This window comes from Canis lupus, chromosome 6 (assembly GCF_048164855.1).
Source record: "Canis lupus baileyi chromosome 6, mCanLup2.hap1, whole genome shotgun sequence".
NCBI lineage: Eukaryota > Metazoa > Chordata > Mammalia > Carnivora > Canidae > Canis > Canis lupus.
In genome coordinates, this window is record NC_132843.1 from 49,033,887 (window position 1) to 49,056,489 (window position 22,603).

The 22,603-nt window shown below is 35.8% G+C and overlaps 1 protein-coding gene and 1 long non-coding RNA gene across 8 annotated transcripts in view; one reads left to right on the forward strand and one right to left on the reverse strand.

The window, feature by feature from the left end:
• Positions 1–8,038, reverse strand: part of LOC140635567 (uncharacterized) — a 56,952-nt gene extending 48,914 nt beyond the window's left edge. The window contains exon 1 of the long non-coding RNA XR_012032909.1: positions 7,910–8,038. This is a non-coding gene — a long non-coding RNA (uncharacterized lncRNA). The remainder of the gene's footprint in view (positions 1–7,909) is intronic.
• The window catches only part of RGS7 (regulator of G protein signaling 7), a 580,824-nt gene that overhangs the window by 426,087 nt on the left and 132,134 nt on the right, over positions 1–22,603 (forward strand). For all 7 annotated transcript variants that reach the window (XM_072830414.1, XM_072830418.1, XM_072830416.1 and 4 more), the window contains one exon: positions 1,816–1,866. In XM_072830414.1, the coding sequence (XP_072686515.1) occupies positions 1,816–1,866 (51 nt within the window). The remainder of the gene's footprint in view (positions 1–1,815; positions 1,867–22,603) is intronic.

Sequence of the window (22,603 nt, forward strand, 5' to 3'; positions counted from 1 at the left end):
GTCCTGAAGCAAGCTTCTAATTTTACTTTAATTCACTTGTACACTGAACTAGTTCAGTACTTTTCCTTTCAAAATGGGATCTCAACTAGTAGAAATGTTGGCTGCCCTGCTTTCTATTTGACTGGCCAAAGGCACTCCACATGTATTGCCTATCAAATTCCTTTAACTTGTTTTGATAAGGTCATTCTTCTGTTTAAAATAAAACAGCAGACATACCATGTCTCCCTTTCTCTGCCTGACTTACAGAAAAAAATTTAAATTCTTTCACCTGGAGTTCAAGATCTGCTGAATACACTGTGAATACATTTATTAGTGTCAAGTTCCTATTATTCTCGGCATTTGTTATATAGAAAGAATGCTATAAATAGTTCTTATTGACTATTGCCCCCCTTTTAACTTGGACATAGGCCTTCAGGAACTAAGTTTTGTCTTTTTCATATATCAAAATCTAGCTCAAACATTACATTTTCTGCAGACCCTCATTTTATTCTGTATGAAATGAAAACCTATATTTACTCATGTTTTTTATTCATCACACATTATCCAACACTTGCTTCAATCCAAATATGGAAAGATGAATATCCTTCCCCACTTCAAGGTACTTACTAGGTGGCTTTATTCAAATAAACAGTGGCACTATTGTGTGATCTGCACTACAATACAAGACTACACAGAGACCAGTGTGTTTTTTTTAAGATTTTATTTATTTATTTATTCATGAGAGACACATAGAGAGAGGTAGAGACATAGACAGAGGTAGAAGTAGGCTCCCTATAGGGAGCCTGATGCGGGACTCGATCCCAGGACCCTGGGCCAAAGCGTCTGAGCCAAAGGCAGACGCTCAACCACTGAGCCACCCAGATGCCCTGAGACTGGTGGGATTCAATGGAGGTTGTTGTAAACTCAGCAGACAAAAGTGAGGGTCAAGAAAAATTCTATTGTGTAAATGAATCTTGAGTGTCTTGAAAATAGTGATAAGACATTTCAGTCAAAGAGAATAGTACTATAAAGGCGTGGAGACTTGAAACACATAGGAGTGTTCAAAAGCTAATAACAAGTCTGGCTTGGCATAAGAGAAGATGAAAAGACCATCTTACAAAATATTGGTTATGACATCCTAAGAATTGTGCTTCAGACATAGTGATCACTCAATAAGAATTTATTCAATGAACAAATTAATGAATAATTTTATTCACTACAGGTATATTGAACCTTTGTGTTTAAATATTTAATATTCAATAATTTACTAGTTTTCACCTGGGCTAATCTTGCCATTTTCAACAACATGAATGGACCTCCATGGAGGTATTACATTAAGTGACATAAGTCAGACAAAGGAAGAGAAATGCCATATGATTTCACTAATATGTGGAATCTTCAAAACAAAGCAGAAACAGGCTCAGAGAAATACATAGAACAAACTGGGGTTGCCATAAGGGAGAGGGTAGGGGGGAATGGCAAAATTGGGGAAGGGGAGTGGGAGATATAGACTTCCAGTTACACAATAAGTCATGGGGATGAAAGGCATAGCATTGGGAATATAGTCAATGGCATTGTAATGGTTTTGTATGGTAACAGATGGTAGCTACACTGTGGTGAGCACACCATGACATGTAGACTTGTTGAGTCACTATGTTGTATGCCTGAAACTAATGTAACATTGTGTGTCAACTATAATAATAAAAAAGATATGTGCAAAAACATAAAAAAACATTCCTGCTAATATGAACGCCAAAAGTTGAGAGTTCTTAAAGTTAACATGTGTATACAAATGTATAACACAAATATTTGTGTTTTTCTTTTTTCTTTTTCTAGGGTCAGACATTGTTCAGTGGTTAATAAAGAACTTAACTATAGAAGATCCAGGTAAATCAATCATTTTCCCATTGATAGAATTATTTACTTTGTGGTTTTAAGAAATATGTTTCTCTTAGGGCTAATATGGCAAGCAAGCAAATCTAAAAGATAATTACATTTAAACTATGCTTTTAGTATTTATACAAATTTTATGGTAGTCAAAATATATTTAACTAAAATCTAGTTAGTATATTTTAACAATTTTTCACATATTTAATGTTCCATTTCATAAAATTTGATTCAGGTAATTGATTATTATAGAATGGGTAAATTATACATGTGTTCATAAATAATTATAGATATAATATATAACAAATGATTATGAAGTAATGAAATTTCCCTTCATAAAACACATAAAGGTAAATTTCATTAATTTATCATTTTTCCCTAACTCTGTTTTCGCATGAGGTTTGAAAACGATGTTATTTGTAATTTTTGTTTTTTTGATCATGACTACATGATTTTTTAAATGATCTTATTAACGTCATGGAGCCATTCACTGTGGTGGATGTTACGTCTGCTGTGTAGCATTAGCTAATTTCCAGAGTTTGGGAACAGTTGCTGCCAGCCAATGTTGTACATTGCCTAGAACAAATTCCTACATGTGAAGGACATTTAATGACTTTTTTTAAAATGTCACATAAGAGCTTTCATATGCAGCAAAAAGTTTACATCCCTGAAGTGAATATAACATGTATTTTGTTTAGAGAAGATGCAAAGAAAACAAACGAAAAGCTTATTAAAATTGATATTACAATGACTGAGAATGACATACATAGTAGGGATCGATGGCAATACACCAACCACACAGCAAACTGTCAAGTCAATTAGAAAAGAATTCAGCATGATTTTTGTTCTTGCCTCTGTTGGTTACCACCTTAGAATGGTTTAGAAATAACAGTATATTGAAAGGCAAAGTTTCTAATTTTCCTCATTCAGAGCTAACTTTATAAAGCCATGTTATCGGAAAATGTAGATGTAATTCTATCATAAATGCCTGTGCACACCCCCTGCTCATCTGCTACATGAGCTTTTAGAATACTTATCCTAGCAGGTTAAAAAGGATGAAAACAAGTAAAGATGAAGCACCTATTGTCAGCATCATATTGTTACTAAGTAAAAAAAGAGATGATTCCTGGGACAAGTAGTCACAGTCTTAACAAGTTTACCTTTTGGTCTCAACTCAGGCTGACTTTACAAACTGTAACACCAGACAAAATCCCCCAGTGCTAAAAAACAGATTGACATAGTCATGGACAATCAGGGAACTATGAATTTACAAAAAAAAAAATGCTGTTGCTCAAAGGGTGAAGTGGATTCAAGAGTATTTCTTGTGAGTTAAGACCAAAAAATGTACTTTAATCCTTTAGTCCTTTTTAGTCTAAAAAGCAGGGGAGATACGTGATTGTAAGAAACAGCTTATAAGAGATAGTCATTGTTCATAATTTACACCAGATAACACTTTAGCTATAACGTGTATGAAAAACTGATTTTATTTGCTTGCTCCGCAGTTTAAGGAAGTTGTAAATCTTCGTTAGAAGCTATATGGAAAGTTAAAATCAATCATATCCAGGAAGTATCATACATGTTCTTTGGTTCATATTTATGACTGGCCAAAAAACTAGTTGTTGTTGGTTGTTTGGTTGGTTGGTTGGTTAGTTTGAATGAACTAATTCAGCTTCTACGAAGTAAAACACTAGATTTTAAGAAGAGCAGGAAGCATTGGTGACTGTTCTGAAGTTATAACAGATTTACACACAGAGATGTATCAATCTGGCAGCATAATTTTCATGAAATATGGCCAAGGACATAACTGACATAATTAAAGTTACTCTAATAGCTGCATATATGAAATTAATCATAGCATTTTGTAACTGCTCATTAAAGAGAGACTAAATAGTTATTATAGTAACAGGTTTAATTTTAACCCTATAAATTTTCTAAAAATTTAAAAATAAATTATGCATCATGCCAGGTTTCTATCTGGCTGTCAAGTAGTTGTTTGAAGACCTCTAGGGGTCATTGGAACTTCCAGATGTCAGTCATTTGTTGAAAGAGGATTTTGTGACAAGTTGGAAGACATCAATGTCTGAGTGTAGGAACAGGTTCTGTGGCCCATCTGGGGACAGGGGGAGAAGGTTGCATGGTGTTCAGGGTCTTCATAAGACCAGTAAATCCACATTATTTGTACATTTAGTGTTCAATATTTTGTTATTGAATATTTAATACCTTTCCATTTCTATTGTAATTCAGTGCACGTTTGGTTGTATATTTTACTAGAGATTTTGATACTATTAGACAAGCGGCTTTATTGTATTATTCTTTTTAAATAAAGCTATATTTAGACCTTTAATTAGAATTTAGGATTATTTTGACATTTATACACACATATATCCACATATCCATGTAATACACATGCAGGATTCATCTAAAAGTTTTGTTTTCATTTACATCTTGGGTCTATTTTCATGATTAATAGATTTTCTAGAAGAAATTTATTTCTTCATTGATCTATTCATACTTTTATCCATTTAACACATATTTTCTGAATTCTTACTATAGGCTAGGCACTGGGAATATAAGAAGAAATTCCCTCCCTGATTGATGTGATTGTCTTTGGCTTCTAGGGTGTCACACTCATGGCTTTTGTTCCTTGTCACTGCCCACATAGCCTTCTGTGACAGTCTGCACTCCTAGATAATCTATGGAATGTTGGAATGTCCAAGTTTCTGTCCTAGGTGCCTTTCTTTTCTCCATATACACACTTTTGCTCAGTGGCATATGTGGGGGACTCACAAGTTCATAGCTTTCATGCTGACCTCTCCATGCTGTTCCATACTGGTCTATTTGATGCGTATGTGGCCTCTCTTGGGGGCTAGTCTCAACATGACCAAAGTAGAACCCTGATTTATCCCCTCAAACCTGCTCCTTCTGTCTTCCCCAGACCAGTTACAGACTTCGATTGTTCAAGTTTGCTTTGTGAGTTCTTTCAGGAGAGTTTCTAAGTTTCCTCATAGGGATTTTGCATGTTTCATATTAAGCATGTTCCTAGTTATTTTATGTTACTATTATATGCAAGTTTTTCTCTTCACTTGTATCTACTAACCAGTTATTTGTACATATGAAAAATTTTAATTTATGTACGCTAATTTTCTATATCACTACTTTACTAAATGTTATTTTTGTTAGTATTTAAACTAATTTATTGTAAAGCTTCTTCCAGCAGTTTCTCAGGATTATATGTATTTGTTCAATTCCTGAATCCCTGTGTATCTGACATTAACTTTTGTTGCCTGTGTGTATGTTGACAACTTAGCTAAATATAATGTAGGTGAGATAAGCTTTTTTCTTTAAAACTCTGTGGATATTATTTCATTGTTCTCATTCATTCACTATGGTAAAATCTGAAAACTAATTTTTCATATATATGTGAAATATATATACAATTTTTCATATATATATGCATATGTATGTGTGTGTTTTCCCCTGCCTAGATCTCTGTGATGTCTTCCCTATCTTTGAAATTCAAAACATAAGTACACAACTGCTAGGGGTTTGTTTATTTGTTGGTGTATTTGTATGATCTGCTAAATCAGTTAAGTCTGTTGATTCATGTTTACTTAAGTTGAAAAACAATTTTCCTGATATATTATTTAGATTTCATTTCTTCATGCCTAATATGCATACAATAATGATGTCTACTACTTAGTGCCTTCCTGAAAATTAAAGAATTAATGTATATAAAGCAGTTACTACTAAAAAAGAAAGTAACCAGGAATTTATTACTATACTTATTGCACAATAATTGCTCAGAAAATATTAACATTTATGGTTGGTATTATATTCATTTTTTATTTTATTTAATCATTTTATTATATTTAATCACTTTCCTGTTTATTTATTCTGGTTTATTCTTTTGAAATAACATTTACTAATATGTTTTATTCTACCTTTCACCCATTTATCATTTTCTTCTCTTTCTCTCTTTTCTTAGCTCTTTCCTTTCCTTCTCCCTCTAGGTAAACTTGTTAAGTTTGCACATTATAGAGTTCATTCTATTTTCCTCCACTGGCAATTCAGATCTTTATTGCTATTAATGGAGAATAAATCTATTACATTTCAAGTTTTCATCATTATGTCTAGTTCTGTATTTCCACCTGCCTTTGGCATGCCCCCTTATAGTCACAGCCTCTTGTCTTGTGAGTCATCTTTCATCTCTTCTTTCATGACATGAGTGTCATTCACTTTTACTGTTTTAATTGAACATAGAAGAGACTGTTGTTAAGCTTACTTCATGCCATTTTATGTCTTAGAAATGTCTGTGAGTTTGTTTTATGAATTGTTTTCCCATTTATTTTCCTCAAACATAAAGGATTCCTCAACAGATGTTTGACTTTTGACAGAGTGGATGGATTGTCTTGGACAACTCAATGCCATAGTTTCCCTTCTTTACAGCAGAAGCTGCAGTGATGGTAATATTAATTTGCATTAATAAATAGGTTAGTTTTAGTTTTTAGTTAGACTGAGTATAGTGGAGAAGGAGTGGAACTGGGAGTGATCCCAGCCTCAGGACGTCTTCACGGTGCCATACTGTCTCTGGATGTGATGAACCCTTTTCATTGGCCACACTTTCACTCTGTATTCTGCTTTGTCAGTTGCCAGTCACCTGAACACTGGGGTCATGCCAGACTTCCATGTTATGTGCTCTTCACATGGTAGAGAGAAGCTACTGTTTAGTGACTCCATGAACAGCATCCAAAATGGTGTTTCCTTCTCTTCTGTTCTGACCTTCCCACTGCAGACTTGGAGGATTCATTAGTCTTCCAGTCTTCTCCACTTAGTACTGTGGTGCTTTCTTAGGAGGGTTTTGCAATCTGGTCTAATATATAGTATATTGTTAGACTTTGGGGGCATGTGTTTTGGCACCCTTCCCAAATTTTTAATGTGGATACAGGTGTCTGTTTATGTGATTTCTTGTTGATGATGATGATTTAATTTACAAACTTTGCTTATGTTGTAATGCAGAGAGTTAATAATTTTGTTAATACCTTACAACTCTACTACTGAGAACACAGAATATATGTGAAAATACAAATCAGAATAAATTGCACTAGCCTCAGAGTTAAAGCCTACCTGATAAAAGTGAAGTGGGAAAGTGTGCTGTGCTTCCCAAGGCCCTATGGCATTTTTCTATTTTACTCTCAGTTGCACAAGAATATTCTGCTGCTCTCCTACCATTAGAGGCATAGGATTTTTGGAGGATGCCCAAACTCTTTCTGCCTGAATACCACACAGTCCTTGTAGTATGATTCTTCTGGATTACCAAGTCTCTATTTGGAAAACAAGGATGTATACCTTTTGTTTGTTTTTCCCATTGCTTGAAATGGTGTTCTAGCATATCAAATAGCTTTTGCTGTGTAAACTTCTTGGCTTAAAATAAACAACTATTTATTTAGCTTATAATTCTGTGGATTGACTGGTCATCTCTTCTGGGAGTTTGCTTGATTTTTTTTCTGTTGGGTTTTCTTCTGGATTATAGCCAGGTGGATGAGTGGATGATCTAGGATTTGGGGATATATTGGTATTTGATAATTTGTCAGTTAGGTGCATCTCATTCTATCATACTCCAGCCTACTAGCACTGGTTTCTGACTATAGTGGTTTTCAGATTTCCACGTACAACACAAACACTCTGCCAAGGCAAGTACCATGGCCAAGTCCAGAACCAGTGTAGGGAAGGACTATCCAAGACCATAGGTGCAGAAATATGTGAGAAAATTTGGGTAGTTACTGCAAAAATCTTGCACATCTAAATTTCTTCTGCCTTTCAGATCTGCCTTTCTATGATATGTACTATTAGCTTTTAGCTTAGGTGCGCAAAATTTATCCTCCAGAACCTATTCATCATTTGTTAGTAAATATGTTTTGTGTCTAATATCATGTCATTAATTGTGGATGATATTTTGAGATAATTTATGAAAAGACACGGTTTCAGTGAAGGTTGGCACCATTTACAAAATGACTGACAGACATTAATAACTTCTTGACATCACCTTGCTCATTTGTGATCCTTGCTGCCTCTCATTGGAAGAGTCATTCTTGCCCAGCTTTTGAAGTGATGCTGACCAATGTAGGGAGTATTTTAAGATCCTCAGTCTAATGTGGGCTAGAATTTGAAATGAGCCTCACTATGACTCCTGGATACTGAAGAACATTAAGTATCTCTGTGTTCTCTGAGTGCTACCCTGCTTGTTCCACCTTTCTCTTTCTCTCTGTTCACTTATGCTTCTTGATATTCCAGTATTCCTTGATAGGCATCCTGAAATTTGAAGTTGAGTCATCAGCTTTGCAGAACTACTTGAGCTCGAATCTTGGTTTGGTTACTTACTGGCTATGGGCATTGGACAAGTTGGTTAATTTCTCTCTCTCTTTTTTCTTCATCAGCAAAATGCTTTTAATATGGTGTTTTGTGAAGCTTAAATGAGTCAGCATTCAAGTGTGCCCGAATCTTGATTTTATTTTTAAACAGGCTGGATTCTTTTAAAATTCTGGACATTTGCAAACACATTTAGTTAAATTGAATTCTTTAAAATGCATGCAATTTTTTATACTAGCCTTCAAACACAAACTATTCTGTGAACACTTCTCTCCATTATTCAGCTCCCAATTGCTTTTCTTTACCATGAATTATTTACATTTGCTGCTACTCAGTTTGTTGCTTAATTTTATCTTTTATTTCACATGATAGTCTTATTGCTTTAGTCAAATCTAAACAACATAATGGCAGAGAACACATATCTCCAATCATTGACTGAAGTGCCAAGATCAAACAGTTCTCAGTACTCACTTGATTTTTACTAATGAGAATCCATTGAAGTGATATTAAGTTTATGGTAACCAATGATTCAGTTTATGTTCTCCTAAATAGGTGGGGAAAAGTGAAGAAAAAGAAATTTAAAATGAACTTTTATCTAAACTACACCCACTGTGAAAGAAATGGTTTAAAGTGCAGATAGAAGAATAAGATTAAGAATAAATACAGATTTATCCAGAATAAAAACTTAATGCTGAATAGTTGCAAAATTTCTTCCTCTAGAGATATTATCTACTGTAAAAATATCTGGAAAATTGAGATTCAGACAAATCAATCAGATGTTTTGTTTACACATCATTCAACTGGATTGAGTATCTTAATTGTCACTGAATTAATTAACATAACTATTATGTTCAACATTAGAGTCTGTCATCTACCTCCTAACCCTCCACAGTCTTCTAGAGAAAGTGACCAAAATTCTGTTAATGAATATAATAAAACTCTGTTACAAACAGCCTTCATATCTCATGGTTTTGGTTGACTAGTCAGAGAAATCAGTCTGAGGAATATGAGTATGTATCAGAATTGAGAAAGTATAGAATTATTCCATCATTCTTGATAATGTTTTGTACCTGAAAAGTATTTCATGCTATTCCAAATCATTTTAAATATATTATTTTATTTGATTACTACAACAATATCATGAAGTAGTCGTGCAAGATATACTCATTTCACAATTGGAAAGTCAACTGAGAAAAACACAAAAAATCAGATTAGATTTTTCACAAAAACAGTATCAAAGATATAGAACCTTGGTATCCCAATCCATTGCCTTTGTGTCTTCTTTTGGCACAATTATTTTAGGCTTAGATTCTGCTTTTCCTTAAGTGTTTGACAACCATGAGTGGTGCATGGATCCACCTGACCAAATGGTCCTTTACATTGTGTTTTTTGGAATAAAGTAATTGATTTTCATAGATTTGATGTTATATTTAGATACTACATCCTGGGCACACCTTTTGTTAGAGGTGTTTTCTACATAATCCAATGTGTATCTATTGAGTCAAAATTTTAAAAAAATCTTTTCTGTATGTTCTTCATACTATTTCAAACAACAATCTTGCTTTGGTGGCAGGAGGATAGGAGCTTTTAAAACACTTGCAAATAATCAAGACCCTCATGTAAAAAAAAAGCTTTTAAAAATACACATTTTATTGTCCATTCTGCAAGCTATCATGTTAATATGAAAGAAAGTGATTTCTTTATTATTATTCTAATGCCAGTGAACTATTATAGGAATATATTCTGGGTTTCTAAGGCATCATTTAACATTCTGGTGATAACATGCAAGAAATCATAGATTAGAACTATCACATACACCTCTAACAAGATTGATTAGTTTGATCTAGTTCAGGATAATAAACATTACCCAAGCATACATCTTTCAAATGTACATTTTCTGTTATAAATAACAGTTAAATTTATACTCATATCTTTAAGCACCTGCTCCCAGCCCATGTCTCTGCTATTGCAGCCAAATCTTCATAGTTATGTACACAAGGAATACTATATGCTATTCTAATTATTTTCATGTGAGATGAGCAGGAGCCATGGTTTCCTTTATGTATTCATTTCAGTGTGTTATTAGTTTCTCCTCACAAGAGAGCAGTAATTCTTTTTTGCCTGTATTCCATTAGTATCCACCTTTTAAAAAATGGCATCTTGTACATTTAATATCATCAGGAACCTCTCACTTGATGACCATTGGCCCTTAGGAATACTCTATCAAGGCAGAAAGTGAAAAAGTCTGCAGATGCTTGCTCCATGATGTCTCCCATTCAAAATAATCAGTACCAACAATTAAAACTCAATCACACCCAACCTGTTAAGACCAACTGTCTCATTTAACTTATTATCTGAATGTACCGATTTCTTCATTATGTATCTATATGTGTATGTTTTACATTTACATTTAAGTACTATACTTCATAATGGAATAAGAGATTGCTTTTATTGTTTGACTAATATGACTATGCAGTTCCTCTATACAATTAAAACTCAAAACCCAAAGTATATACTGAAAAGTCTTAATAAAGTCCAAAAATAGAAGTTTTCATTATCAGAATAGGAGTAATTTCTCCCAATATGTCTCCTATGGTTTTAAGCCAACAAGAGGCCATTTTCCTGTTGATAGAAGTATTTTCTGCTTGGGCTTCTGGCTGCCTTCATATTCCCTCTCCATGAGGAAATAACAATGGAAAAGAATTACAATATATTAGCATTAATTAATCGGTTCCTTCCAGGTACCATGCTGGATGATTTCATCTTATTTAATTCTTGTAAATAGGAAGGAGACAAGAGAGTTCACATGTACTTAACACCAACAATATGCCAACACCATGTTGAGAACTTGATATATGTTATTCAGTCTTAAGGAAAAAAGAGAAAGAAACTTCATGAAGTAGGTGGTATATCAGAAAACTTAAGTCTCAGACCATGAAGCTACTAAAAGATAGAACCAGTATTCAAATCCAGATACATTTGATTTCAAAACATTAACACTTTCAGATCCAGAGAAGGAGTATCAATTTCATTTTACTGCTGAGATCCCTAAGGCTTAGAGCCAAGTTGAGATATGGAGCTGGGATTCACATGTGATATGTATCAGACATGATGCCAACATACATGCATTTGTTAGAGATTCAGTAGGTGCCATTTCTTTATACCAATACCCTCTTTTGGTTTGTACTGGCCAGCACATGCATCTATAAATACCAGTTCCAGAGTTTTATAATCTTTCCCATTTATACCTGATTGGCAGATTTTTTTATATACTACTTATTAGAGTTTCCAACAATTAAGGAAAGTACTAAAAACAGCTGGGAATCAAATTAGAATTGCCATCTTTTTGCTTGTAAAACTTGAACAAGCATAATGATGCCAGAGTTACTTTCAAATAGTTGTTTAACTTCACTTAGGCACATTTCATATCTCAGCAGAGATTGATATTTCTATCCTATGAACGAGACAAAAACAAAAATAAAGACGAAATGGAAAAGCTCAATTGCCCCATAGCATTGTCTAATTCTTCTGGCAACTGGTTGATGTCTTTGTGGGTTTCTTCTTTTTAGGTCTTCACTGTCTATTTTCATTAACCCTTTGTGTACACATGTTCCTTTTATACGCCAACTTGAATTTTTTTGTTTCAGGAAGAAATAGCATACACATTTTTTAAAAAGTAGGAGGCTTGGAGGAAAGGAAAGGAAGAAAGGAAGTAAAGAAAGAAATTATAAAGAGGAAAAGAAAAGTAGAAAGGATTTGATAAAGTTAATAAGGCCTGGAGCATAGGGCATCACTGAAAATAGGCCAATTCATCAGGATTGGCTACTCAGAAAAAGGACAGGGAAATGTAGGTGATTATATTTGTTATCCAGAGGTAGCCATAGACTGTTGTGTAAGCGCTGTATGAAAAGTCAGGCCCCTTTATCTTTTATTAAGATAACAGTATTTTTTATTTCCCAGCTGAAGAATGAGTTAGGATTTTCTCCTCTCTATTTGAACTGAGAACAAGCCTACTTGTCCTATTCATAAAGCTTTTCCAATTGTTATATCTAAGAGTGGCAGGAAATGTCACAAAAACAGCACAGAACACATGATAGCGATTCTCATAGAAGCTTTTGACCAGAATGTGATCCTACCATGGCATGAATGTACCTGTCTCTTCACTATCATTTGGTTGCAAACCATACATTTTTTTCTGCTTTCACAGAAAAAAAAAAAAAAAGGCCTTTTTAAAATAATGGGGCCAAGAAACTCAATGTAACATACAATATGAGTTTTATATTTTGAGAATTCCCCTATATGCAAAGAAGGCTTTATGTCTAATAAAACTAAAATGCCTTTTAAAATTTGCAGTTATTGGGATGCCTGGGTGGCTCAGCGGCTGAGCATCTGCCTTTGGCTCAGGGCATGATCCTGGGATCCATGATCGAATCCCACATCAGGCTCCTTGCATGGAGCCTGCTTCTCCCTCTGCCTAGGTCTCTGCCTCTCTCTCTCTCTCTCTCTCTCTCTGTCTCTCATAAATAAATAAATAAATAAATAAATAAATAAATAAATAAATAAATAAAATCTTTTAAAAAATAAAATAAAATTTGCCGTTTTGCTATAATCAAGTCATCTCTGTAACTACCCAGAATTGCTCCTTTCCAGTGTGTAGACATTTGAGACCCACTGGTGTGCACCATGTACATCATGTAGAATTCTGATTAACTCTATTTCATGTAAGGCACACACTTGGGCTGTGATTTTGTCACTTTCTATAAATAACTGCTCTTTTAATTTTAAAAGGGATCTGCCAGATGTTACTAGCACTTTGATCTTATGGAATAGCCACGAAAAGAGGGGGGTGACAGATTTTCAGGCTATCAATAGTTGCATGGCTATTTCAGCAAACCTGACATTTGATTTTTCCTCTGCTGGGGTTCATCCATGAAAACATCTGCGATCTGGATAGTTGTGAGCCTCTTTCTAAGCAGTGATGGACACACACTTGTTTATTATCCTCCTGAGAGCTTCACCACTGAAGCCTTAGCCTTCACTAAGTGATCTGCCAGGTGTCTCTTGATTATTGCCTCAGGGACCCCCTAAGAACTGCTTGTATGTTGTTCAACAGACTTTTTGTGGGGATAGATGTCAGATGTCACATATAGTACCTTATAATGCACACAGTTTTCTTAAAACATTTTGAATTATATAAACCATTATAAACCCACTGTAGGTAATCTGGGAAATATGAGGAGGAGAGTAAAAAGCATTCACAAAAAGCACTCAGGTAGCCACAACTAAAATTCTAGCATATTTGCCAGTCCCACTCAGTGTCTTCCCCTCCCCGTATGTGATCATTTTCCTGGACCACTCATGAATCAGCATCTCATATCCCTTCCTCCCACCTATTTATGATGCTCACATTCTTGCCAGAGCCTCCATTGCCCTTTAGAAATTGCTGTATACCAATGACCCTCTGTTGCTATCACTTTGACCCCAACCATGGGCACCACTCCTACCTGGGTGGTGGGAAGCCTGTACTTCTTCACAGACTTCACTTTCACCTACCAGACTAACTTTTCACAAGATGTTTTGAACCTCACAGGAAGTAGAAGGAAAATACATCACAAACAGTAACCGTTACCCCCTTCACAGTCCAGATCTGTCTGTATCTCTTTAGAAGCTGTTTCCGTGTTGCCCTCCTCAACTTCTAGGGACAGTGGCCAACATCCCCAACACTGAAAATCCTCCAGGCATATTGAGGCCCAGAGTCTGGGATTAACTGATTCCTAGTGAATAAGAAAAGGGTACAGTTTTCCTTCATCCTACTGGTGGCTACAGTTTCTGAATTCTCATATCTGACTCCAGGATTGATCTCTTCTCAGGACATCTTAGGACTGACCTCTTCTAAGGATATGTTTGAGGATTGACCTCTTTCAAGGGTGTATTGACATAACACTACCCTGTTGACAGAGGCATGGACTGTCCCTCCATTGTCACATGATGGTCTCACTTTAGGACATTTTACAAAGTCTGGGGCACATATTCACTAGAATAGGTGCTTTATGAGTAGAAGGTCTTCATTTTGCCCTCGTTCTGTCTCTGGCATTTTTAGAGTGCCTGGCACATATTGGGCATTTAAATGTTCTTGAATTGAATATTTTTAAATAAAATGATTAGTAACATAATAAATAGCCTGTTTTTATCTTTTATATTTCAATATTCATGGTTCACACTCTAGATGGAGGTTTACCTCAAAGTGAAAACCTGTAGGCTTCCATGTTCCTCCATGACATACAGAGTGTTTAGCTATAGAACAGAAAGAGAAACTTCCCAGGGTTGTCAATCCATAGGTTTCAAATAATCTATTTTTATCTAAGTAAAGTCAAGAATAGATGTTATCCAACCACAGCTGTAATGTTCTAAAATAGCCTAAGGAGGTTGCTTTTATTCTATGGAAAAAATGAGTTTTATGAGCAAATAGTAGCTCCTATTAGAAACAAAACATGATTTAGTGGCTGAAATATCACAACATGCTGGAAAACCCAAGCAAAAGGCATAGCAAGGATAACAGAGTCACGTAAAAAAACAAATTTATCATTTGGACATTTATCTTTAGGCCTGAAATGATATTATATTAAGTGAAATAACTGCTTTAGGTTATGCTTTGATTTTTTTTCTTTCCTGAGAATTTTTCAACAAATGTAAAGCCATTGGAAAGTATCCTGACACCCTGCAGATATCCTGTCTTTTCTAACATGATTCAAGGTCAGACCATTTGCTTCCAACTTAGAAAAGTAGCAGTTGTAGACATTTATTTTCCTACAGTTTAGGGACAGAAAGTAGGTCAGCTTTTCTGGAATGACACTTTTATGCTGGCCAATAGCAGGAGATAAGATGGAGGTGTTGGGTGGTTGGGCATGAAAAGCTCTGATTTCTCTTCTGAGACATTTCTACAATATCTGGTAAGCAATGATCAGCCATCAAGGAAGGAGAGTATCTTGCCCCCCCTAAAAATAGGTAAATTTCCATCATCTTGCCTTTGTATAAATATGAACCCTAAATTTTATTAATGTTTTCCAGCTCCTGGCTGGGCTCTCAAGTTGATAAATAGACCTAATTTACAAACATATGGGCAATGGTAGCCTAATAAGTTTTTGGTCACTGATGCAGTACCATAAACAGAAAGAAATTATTGAAAGTGCAAAAGACTTCTTAACCCAGTGCCTTAATTTTCCTTTCACTACACCCCAACTGTTCTATCCAGCTCTTTCCAAGAGAAATAAAAGCAAAGATTTGGGTATGAATGCTTGGCAGCTGAGGGCCCCTTCTTCCCTGGGATTGCTGAGAACAGGAGCTCATGCAGCTCCTTCTCATGCCCTTGCTCATTACCCACCTGCATCTCCTGCAGTTCTGTCAAATGTTCCCACACATTACATATTCTCTCACTGAAGCAAATCCCAGGGACATGGCTTGCAGGGGCTGCCACTAAAAGTTAAATAAGGCTGCGCGGTTGAGAATACCTCTGTAACTAGTAATTGAAACATTTGAGCAAACCATCGATTGTAAGCACAGCACCTCACGGGAGAAGGTGCAAACACACTGACAGGGATGTAGACAGTTTAAAAATAAAGTATAGGGAAAAAATAAATAAAGAATGGGGCAGAAGTGTAGCTATTGCTTAGCCTAGATTATATCATACAAATTTCTCCCATCATCTTAAATAAGACCTCTGTGGAATATTATATTCTGTGATATATGAGGATGGTAGAAGCCCAGGCTTCTCTCTGTGATGTGATGCTATAATAAAACAGTAACAGGAGAAACCAGGCTTGCAGATAGGATCATTCATGCATTTAATAATTATGTACACACAAAATGTGCTTGTCCCTGCATTGGAGGCGCAGTGATAATCAATATACCCATACTGTCCCTCTCACGGGAAAAATAGACATCCAAGGAATCCTTATACCAACAGCAAAACAACCAGCCACTTCAACTCACAAATGCTTCCAATTTTCTCTCGGTTTGTCCTTCTAGTAATACACCGACTCTCTAGTCCCTGGTCAATCTCACTATGTTCCCATCTCTACATGAAATTGTGCATACATTATGAAGAAATTACTCAATGCTATAAATTATTGCCCCCAAGATGTTCACAGCTTCCAGCCTCAATCAGACCTTCGGAGTCTCCTGGCAATCGTGTTTTCCTAGTCACTGCTTCTACTCAGTGGTAGTGATTATTCAAAGCTTTCATTTTCCTGAAGTCTCCCAAGCGGACACATTCTCTGTCATTCTCAGCATTAGACCATAACTTGTTAGAGAAAATATAAATCAAAGAGGAAATTTGTCAATTTTCTGGCTTTGTGCCTCACAAAATATATGACAGTGTCTACAGCCATTCTTGCCTCCTTTCCCATCTGGTTTAGGCTTCCTGTGCTTACTATCCTTACCTCTAGCACCACCTCAGGGTTTTTGTTTCATCCGTCCTATTTCTCTTGTCAAATATATGGCTGAACTACCATATACTTAGTGGTTTATTTACCACTATTTTTTCCCATCACAAAACACTCTTGCGTTGATAGATAGTCCATCCTACCTACTTTCCTCTCTTCGTTTTACAAACTCAGTTGTAATTTCTGTCCTAATCCCTCTCTCTATAATTCCTCTCTCACTTCACTGGAATCTTGCTTGTATCCTCCACTTATAATCTGAAACTTTATTCAGTACAGCCAGTAATATTCTTCTTGTTGCTAAATTCAACTATCATTTCTCAGCCCTTAATCTGTCCTCTTTTAGCATTTTTTGCTCCTTCTTGTCTTCCATTACTCCATCCTCTGGTTTGCACTAAAAATTTCTCACACTCCAACTTAGTATTCTTAGTATTCTTCACAGATTTCTCTACTTGCCTCTTTACTCTCAGGATTTTTGAGACCCAAACATTATCTTTCTCATTTATTGACTTCTTTATTTTCCTCATGACTGGTGCGAATACACATTAGAATTCCTCCTGAGCTCCTGGTCTATAGATCCAACTCTCTTGTAGAGATTTTCACTAGGATTTTTAACAGGCTTTTCATTTACTCAACAAATCAAAAATTGGACTCAATTTTATCCCCAAATCTGTGTAGATTTCTCTTTAATATCCCTCCACTGCTCTTCCTGACATATTTCCTTGCTGCCATCATGGTGCAAATGAATGTTCTGGCAGATGCTCTTAAGATCATTAGCAATGCCAAAAAGAGAGGCAAATGCCAGGTTCTTATTAGGCTGTGCTCCAAGTTCATTGTCCAGTTTCTAACTATGATGATGAAACATGGTTAGTTTCATTGGTGAATTTGAAATCATTGATCACAGAGCTGGGAAAATTGTTGTGAGCCTCTCAGTCAAGTTAAACAAATGTGGAGTGATCAGCCCCAGTTTTGATGTACAATTCAAAGATCTAGAAAAGTGGCATAACAATCTGACCCTATCTTACCAGTTTGGTTTCATTGGACTAAGAGCCTCACCTGGCATCACAGACCATGAAGAAGCAAAGACAAAAACATGCAGGAGGGAAAATTGTGGGATTCTTTTCCATAGGGATACAATACATATGTGCATATAAAATGCCTCAAAGAGAAAAAAATATCTCTGCACCTCATTATAACCAGTCATATCTTCTGGGAACAACCAGTCTTCTAACTCATACACTTTTTTCTTTGTCCCACACCCATAGAGTCATTGCCCTGGGTCTAAAATGACCTTTCCAAAACTCTACTTGTACGTGCCTTCTTCAGAGATTTCATAACTCCAGTTGATCCCCCATTGCCCATAGGATGAAGTCCAAGCTTTTTAGCTTGAATATGAAGCCTATTTTTATGTAGCTATGTTTGCCATTGTGTCTGCTCAATTCAGAACTTTTTGCCCCGCACTGTGCCTCGTAGCCACCAGATTACTGGCTGTTTGTTAAATGACACTATCCTCTTGATCACAAGCATTTCCATGTGCTGTTTTTCTTTGCTTGCAACCTCCTCTTTGCTTCATAGCTCCTGTCTTTTATTTAGGATTTGAATTATGTATTAAAATTTTCAGAAAACTTTCCTGGTCTCCCAAGATTGGATTGTATATCTTTTTAATGCTTTTTCCAGAACACTGCACTTACCTCATTGAAATTCTTATTCCACAGTGTAGTCTAGTGCCCGTTTATTTGCCTGTTTTGCCTATTAAATAGACTACACACTACTTAAGGAAAGGACTGGCACTTTCTTTGGTACCTTTCCCCCATGTATTGAATAAACGAATGAATGAGCTATACAGTTGGAAATCAAAGCTTTGAAATTAGATGAGCTTGACAAAGAAGAAAGCATATAGAAAGAGTAAAGGCAAATAGGAACCATAGCAAATACAGATTTCAGGAGACTTCTTCACTGTAGCTTTTGGGAGGACAATGGCAGAGAAGCGTGTGGGAGCCAAAGGGAAAGACAGCAAAGTAGATTAAGTGTGGAAGGCATCAGATGGAGGGTTTCATGAAGAAAGATTCATCAGTGGCTTGTTAAGGAGAGAAGACTGAGAGAGTGAGGGGAGGCTGTAGTACATCTACATTGACTCTTTTCAAATTACATTTTTAATTTTAATTTTAGTATAGTTAACAGACAGTATTATATTCATTTCAGGTATAAAATATAGTGATCCAACAGTTCTATACGATACTCAGTACTCATCATGATGAGTGTACTCTTTAATCCCCATCACCTGTTTCACCCATCCTCTCACCTCCGCTCTGGTGACCCAGTTTGTTCTCTAGAGTGAGAGTCTATTTATTGGGATTTTTTTTCTCTTTATCTCTCTGTCTCTTTCTCTCTCTCTCTCTCCCTTTTCCCCTTGTTCATTTCTTTGTTGTTGTTGTTTCTTAAATTCCACATGAGTGAAATCGTATGGTGTTTGCCTTTGACTGACTTATTTCACTTAGCATTATACTCTTTAGTTCCATCTATGTTGTTGCGAATGGCAAGATTTCATTCTTTCTTTGTTGTTGTTGTTAAGATTTCATTCTTTTTAATGGCTGAATTATACACATAGACCCCCCCCCACACACACACACATCTTTTTTATTGCATTCACCTATTGATGGACACTTGGACTTGCTTCCATACCTTGGGAATTGTAAATAATGCTACTATGAACGTAGGGGTGCATGAATCCCCTTGATTTAGTGTTTTCATATTTTGGGGGCAAATACCCAGTAGTTTGATTGTTAGACTGTAGGGTAGTTCTATAGTTAACTTTTTGAAGAACCTCCATACTGTTCTCCATCGTGGCTGCACCAGTTTGCTTCCCACCAATAGTGCAAGAGGGTTCCTTTTTTTACACATCCTCAGCAACACTTGTTTTTTGTGGTTTTGATTTTAGCCATTCTGACCAGTGTGAGGTGATATTTCATTAATAACCGTTAGATTTTGGGGCACCTAGGTGGCTCAATCAGTTAAGTACTTGCCTTTGGCTTAGGTCATGATCCTAGGATCCTGAGATCCAGCCACCCCTCAGGCTTCCTGCTCAGTGGGGAGTCTCCTTCTCCCTCCCGCCCCCCACTCCTGATGCATGTGCATGTTTTCTCTCTTTCAAATAAAATCTTAAAAAAAAAAAAAAAACGGTAAATTTTTAAAGAGCCCACTTAAAGCTAAAATGAGTTCCTGATTTATAATAGATTCTTTTGATATAAGGCAGATAGAATGATGGTGTTCATTCAGACACCTAGCCTGGTTGTACCCACATATTGACATTGCTGTTGTATTACCTAAAAGAAAGGAGGAAGTGGCAGAGAAGAGTAAAAAGGGAAACAGATATTACTCTGAAGCTTTTATTTCTCTGATATAGTATGTTTCCCTACCATTGCATACTTGTTAACTTTTAAAAAAGGATGATGTTTTAATATCATTGATACTAGTATTATTTTTAGCAACTTTGCTCTCTTCTTATTAAAGTTGGCTGCATTTGGGGTGCCTGAGTGGCTCAGTCAGTTGAGCCTCTGCCTTTGGCTCAGGTAATGATCCACGGGTGCTGGGATGGAGGCCCGCATCAGACTCCCTGCTCAGTGGGGAATCTGCATCTCCCTCTCCCTCTGCCACTCCTCTGCTTGTGCTCTTTCACTTTCTCTCTCTCTGTCAAATACATAAATATATAGGGACGCCTGGGTGGCTTAGCAGTTGAGCATCTGCCTTTCGCCCAGAGCGTGATCCTGGAGTCCTGGGATTGAGTCTCACATTGGGCTCCTCACAGGGAGTGGGGACCCCCCACAGGGACCCTGCTTCTCCCTCTGTGTCTCTGCCTCTCTGTCTCTCATGAATAAATTTTAAGAAAATAATACATACATACATAAATAAAATCAATCTTAAAAAAATAAAGTTGGCTACATTTATATGCCGTACTTTACAAATTATTTTTACTACTTCCACCATTTTAATCAATAAAAACTAAACAATTCAAATAATTAGTTCTATTACTAATTATTTAAATAAAAATTTCTGGACAAAATAAATAAAAATTTCTGGAAGCAACCATTTGTTATTCGTAGCTTTTGTCTTTTTTCTCTCAATTTCAAAACTTATTTTAATATTCAAATTCAAATTCTGAACATGCTAAAGAATTAATATGATTAAAATGGATTCTACCTTTCAACATATTTTATTCATAACCACACTTCACAGACCATTCCAGTCAGACAGTTTTGTAATTAGACTGAAATTCTTACTAACATTTTTTTCATGTGAATAAAATATATTTGCATTATTTAGCATAGTTAAGGCTCAAGCTGTGTTGCTTTTATAAAGTTTTCATATTCAGAATTTGTTTCAGTTAGTTTCTTCTAAAACTATGTTTTCAGCTCACTGTTAAGCAATGCAGCATCACTTCACGTGGGCAAAATTAAGGGACTGAGCCTCTTTATGTCATTGATGGAGAGATGGGTAAGGTTGCAAATTCCATGCGTCTCACCTCAAATGCCATTAGTCTCCTGAGTTTTTTTCTTGATTTTTAAAAATTGGGTTCAAAGATTTTTGAAAGAAAAATAAATTGTGTTTAACCATTAAAATAATTTTTGTGCTCACACTAGGTGTTAATTAAAAACAGAGAAGATGTCTTTGAGGTTTTTCTATCCTCTATTGCTTTCAAAATTTAATAAATTCTCAAAGTTTCTTTTGCACTATGATTTTTAGATGCAAATAACAAATTTTAAATCTTTTCATACAAGTTACAATCTATGGCCATACCACCCTGAACACCCAATCTCGTCATACAAATTACATATTTTCTTCTTATTTATTCTTAGAGCAACTATTAGGTGTGTGGCTTCAACCAAGACATTGACTCTTAATTTAGTCTTTTAAAAGCAATATATCAGCCCCTGAAATGCAAGCTTTAATCATATCTATTATCAGAGAAAAGTGGGTATTTATTATAAATATCAAAGAAATACTCAAAAATACTTTTTAAAGTTAAATTCATTTTCCCTTACTTTGTTTTCAGTACGAATGATATATTCCACGGGTAGCAAGTGTAAAGTGCATGGCCAGGGAAACAAAAGAGTTTAAGTAGAGTCCCTATCCTTCAGGAGCTTTGTGAAATAATAGAAAAGACTGATACCAGAACACAATTAGTTACAATAAAAGATATCAGGCATTAGGAGTTCATTGGGAGGAGAGCTCACTCGTGAGCAAATTAGAAAAGCCTTCAAGAGGGAAGACTGTATTTGAGTGGACCTTGAGAATTGCACAGAATTTTGCCTGGTGAAAGTAACCCAGAAGGCTTTTCTGGATGTAATAAATACTAGAGTAAAGGCATAGAGGAGAGAACCAGCCTGCTTCAGATCTAGTCTGACTGCAAGAATGAGTGAACATAGTGTAAAAGCAGGGCTTGGCCAGGATGAGTTCTGAGGAGTAAGTTTGCTCTAGAAGGATGTAACTTGCTCCAAGGACATCATTAAGGAATAAGCTGAGTGATGGGGAGAAGTTGTAACCTTACAATAGATTTAAGTTGGAAAGTAACAAAATAATTGCCACATTTGTTTGTTTCTACTATGTTCCAAATACTATGTTAAGTAACTTTAGCTGCATTATCTTTGATCCTTAGAACAAATGCAAGGTTAGAGTTTGTTCTTTAGAAGATCAAAGGACAATATTATGGAACATAGATTAGAAGACAGCCAGGCTGGAAGCCCTTTGGGGAGGTGACGGATACATCTTTCATCTCTCTTTTTCTATTGCCTTTATTCAGAGTGCTTGAAAACAATATAAACTCTCCCATATTATTGAATAAAATTCCATTGATTGCTGTCTGCCCATCTCCTATTCCCCTTCCCTTGTTATTGATGTCTTACATTAGTATGATATATTTGTCACAACTAATGAAC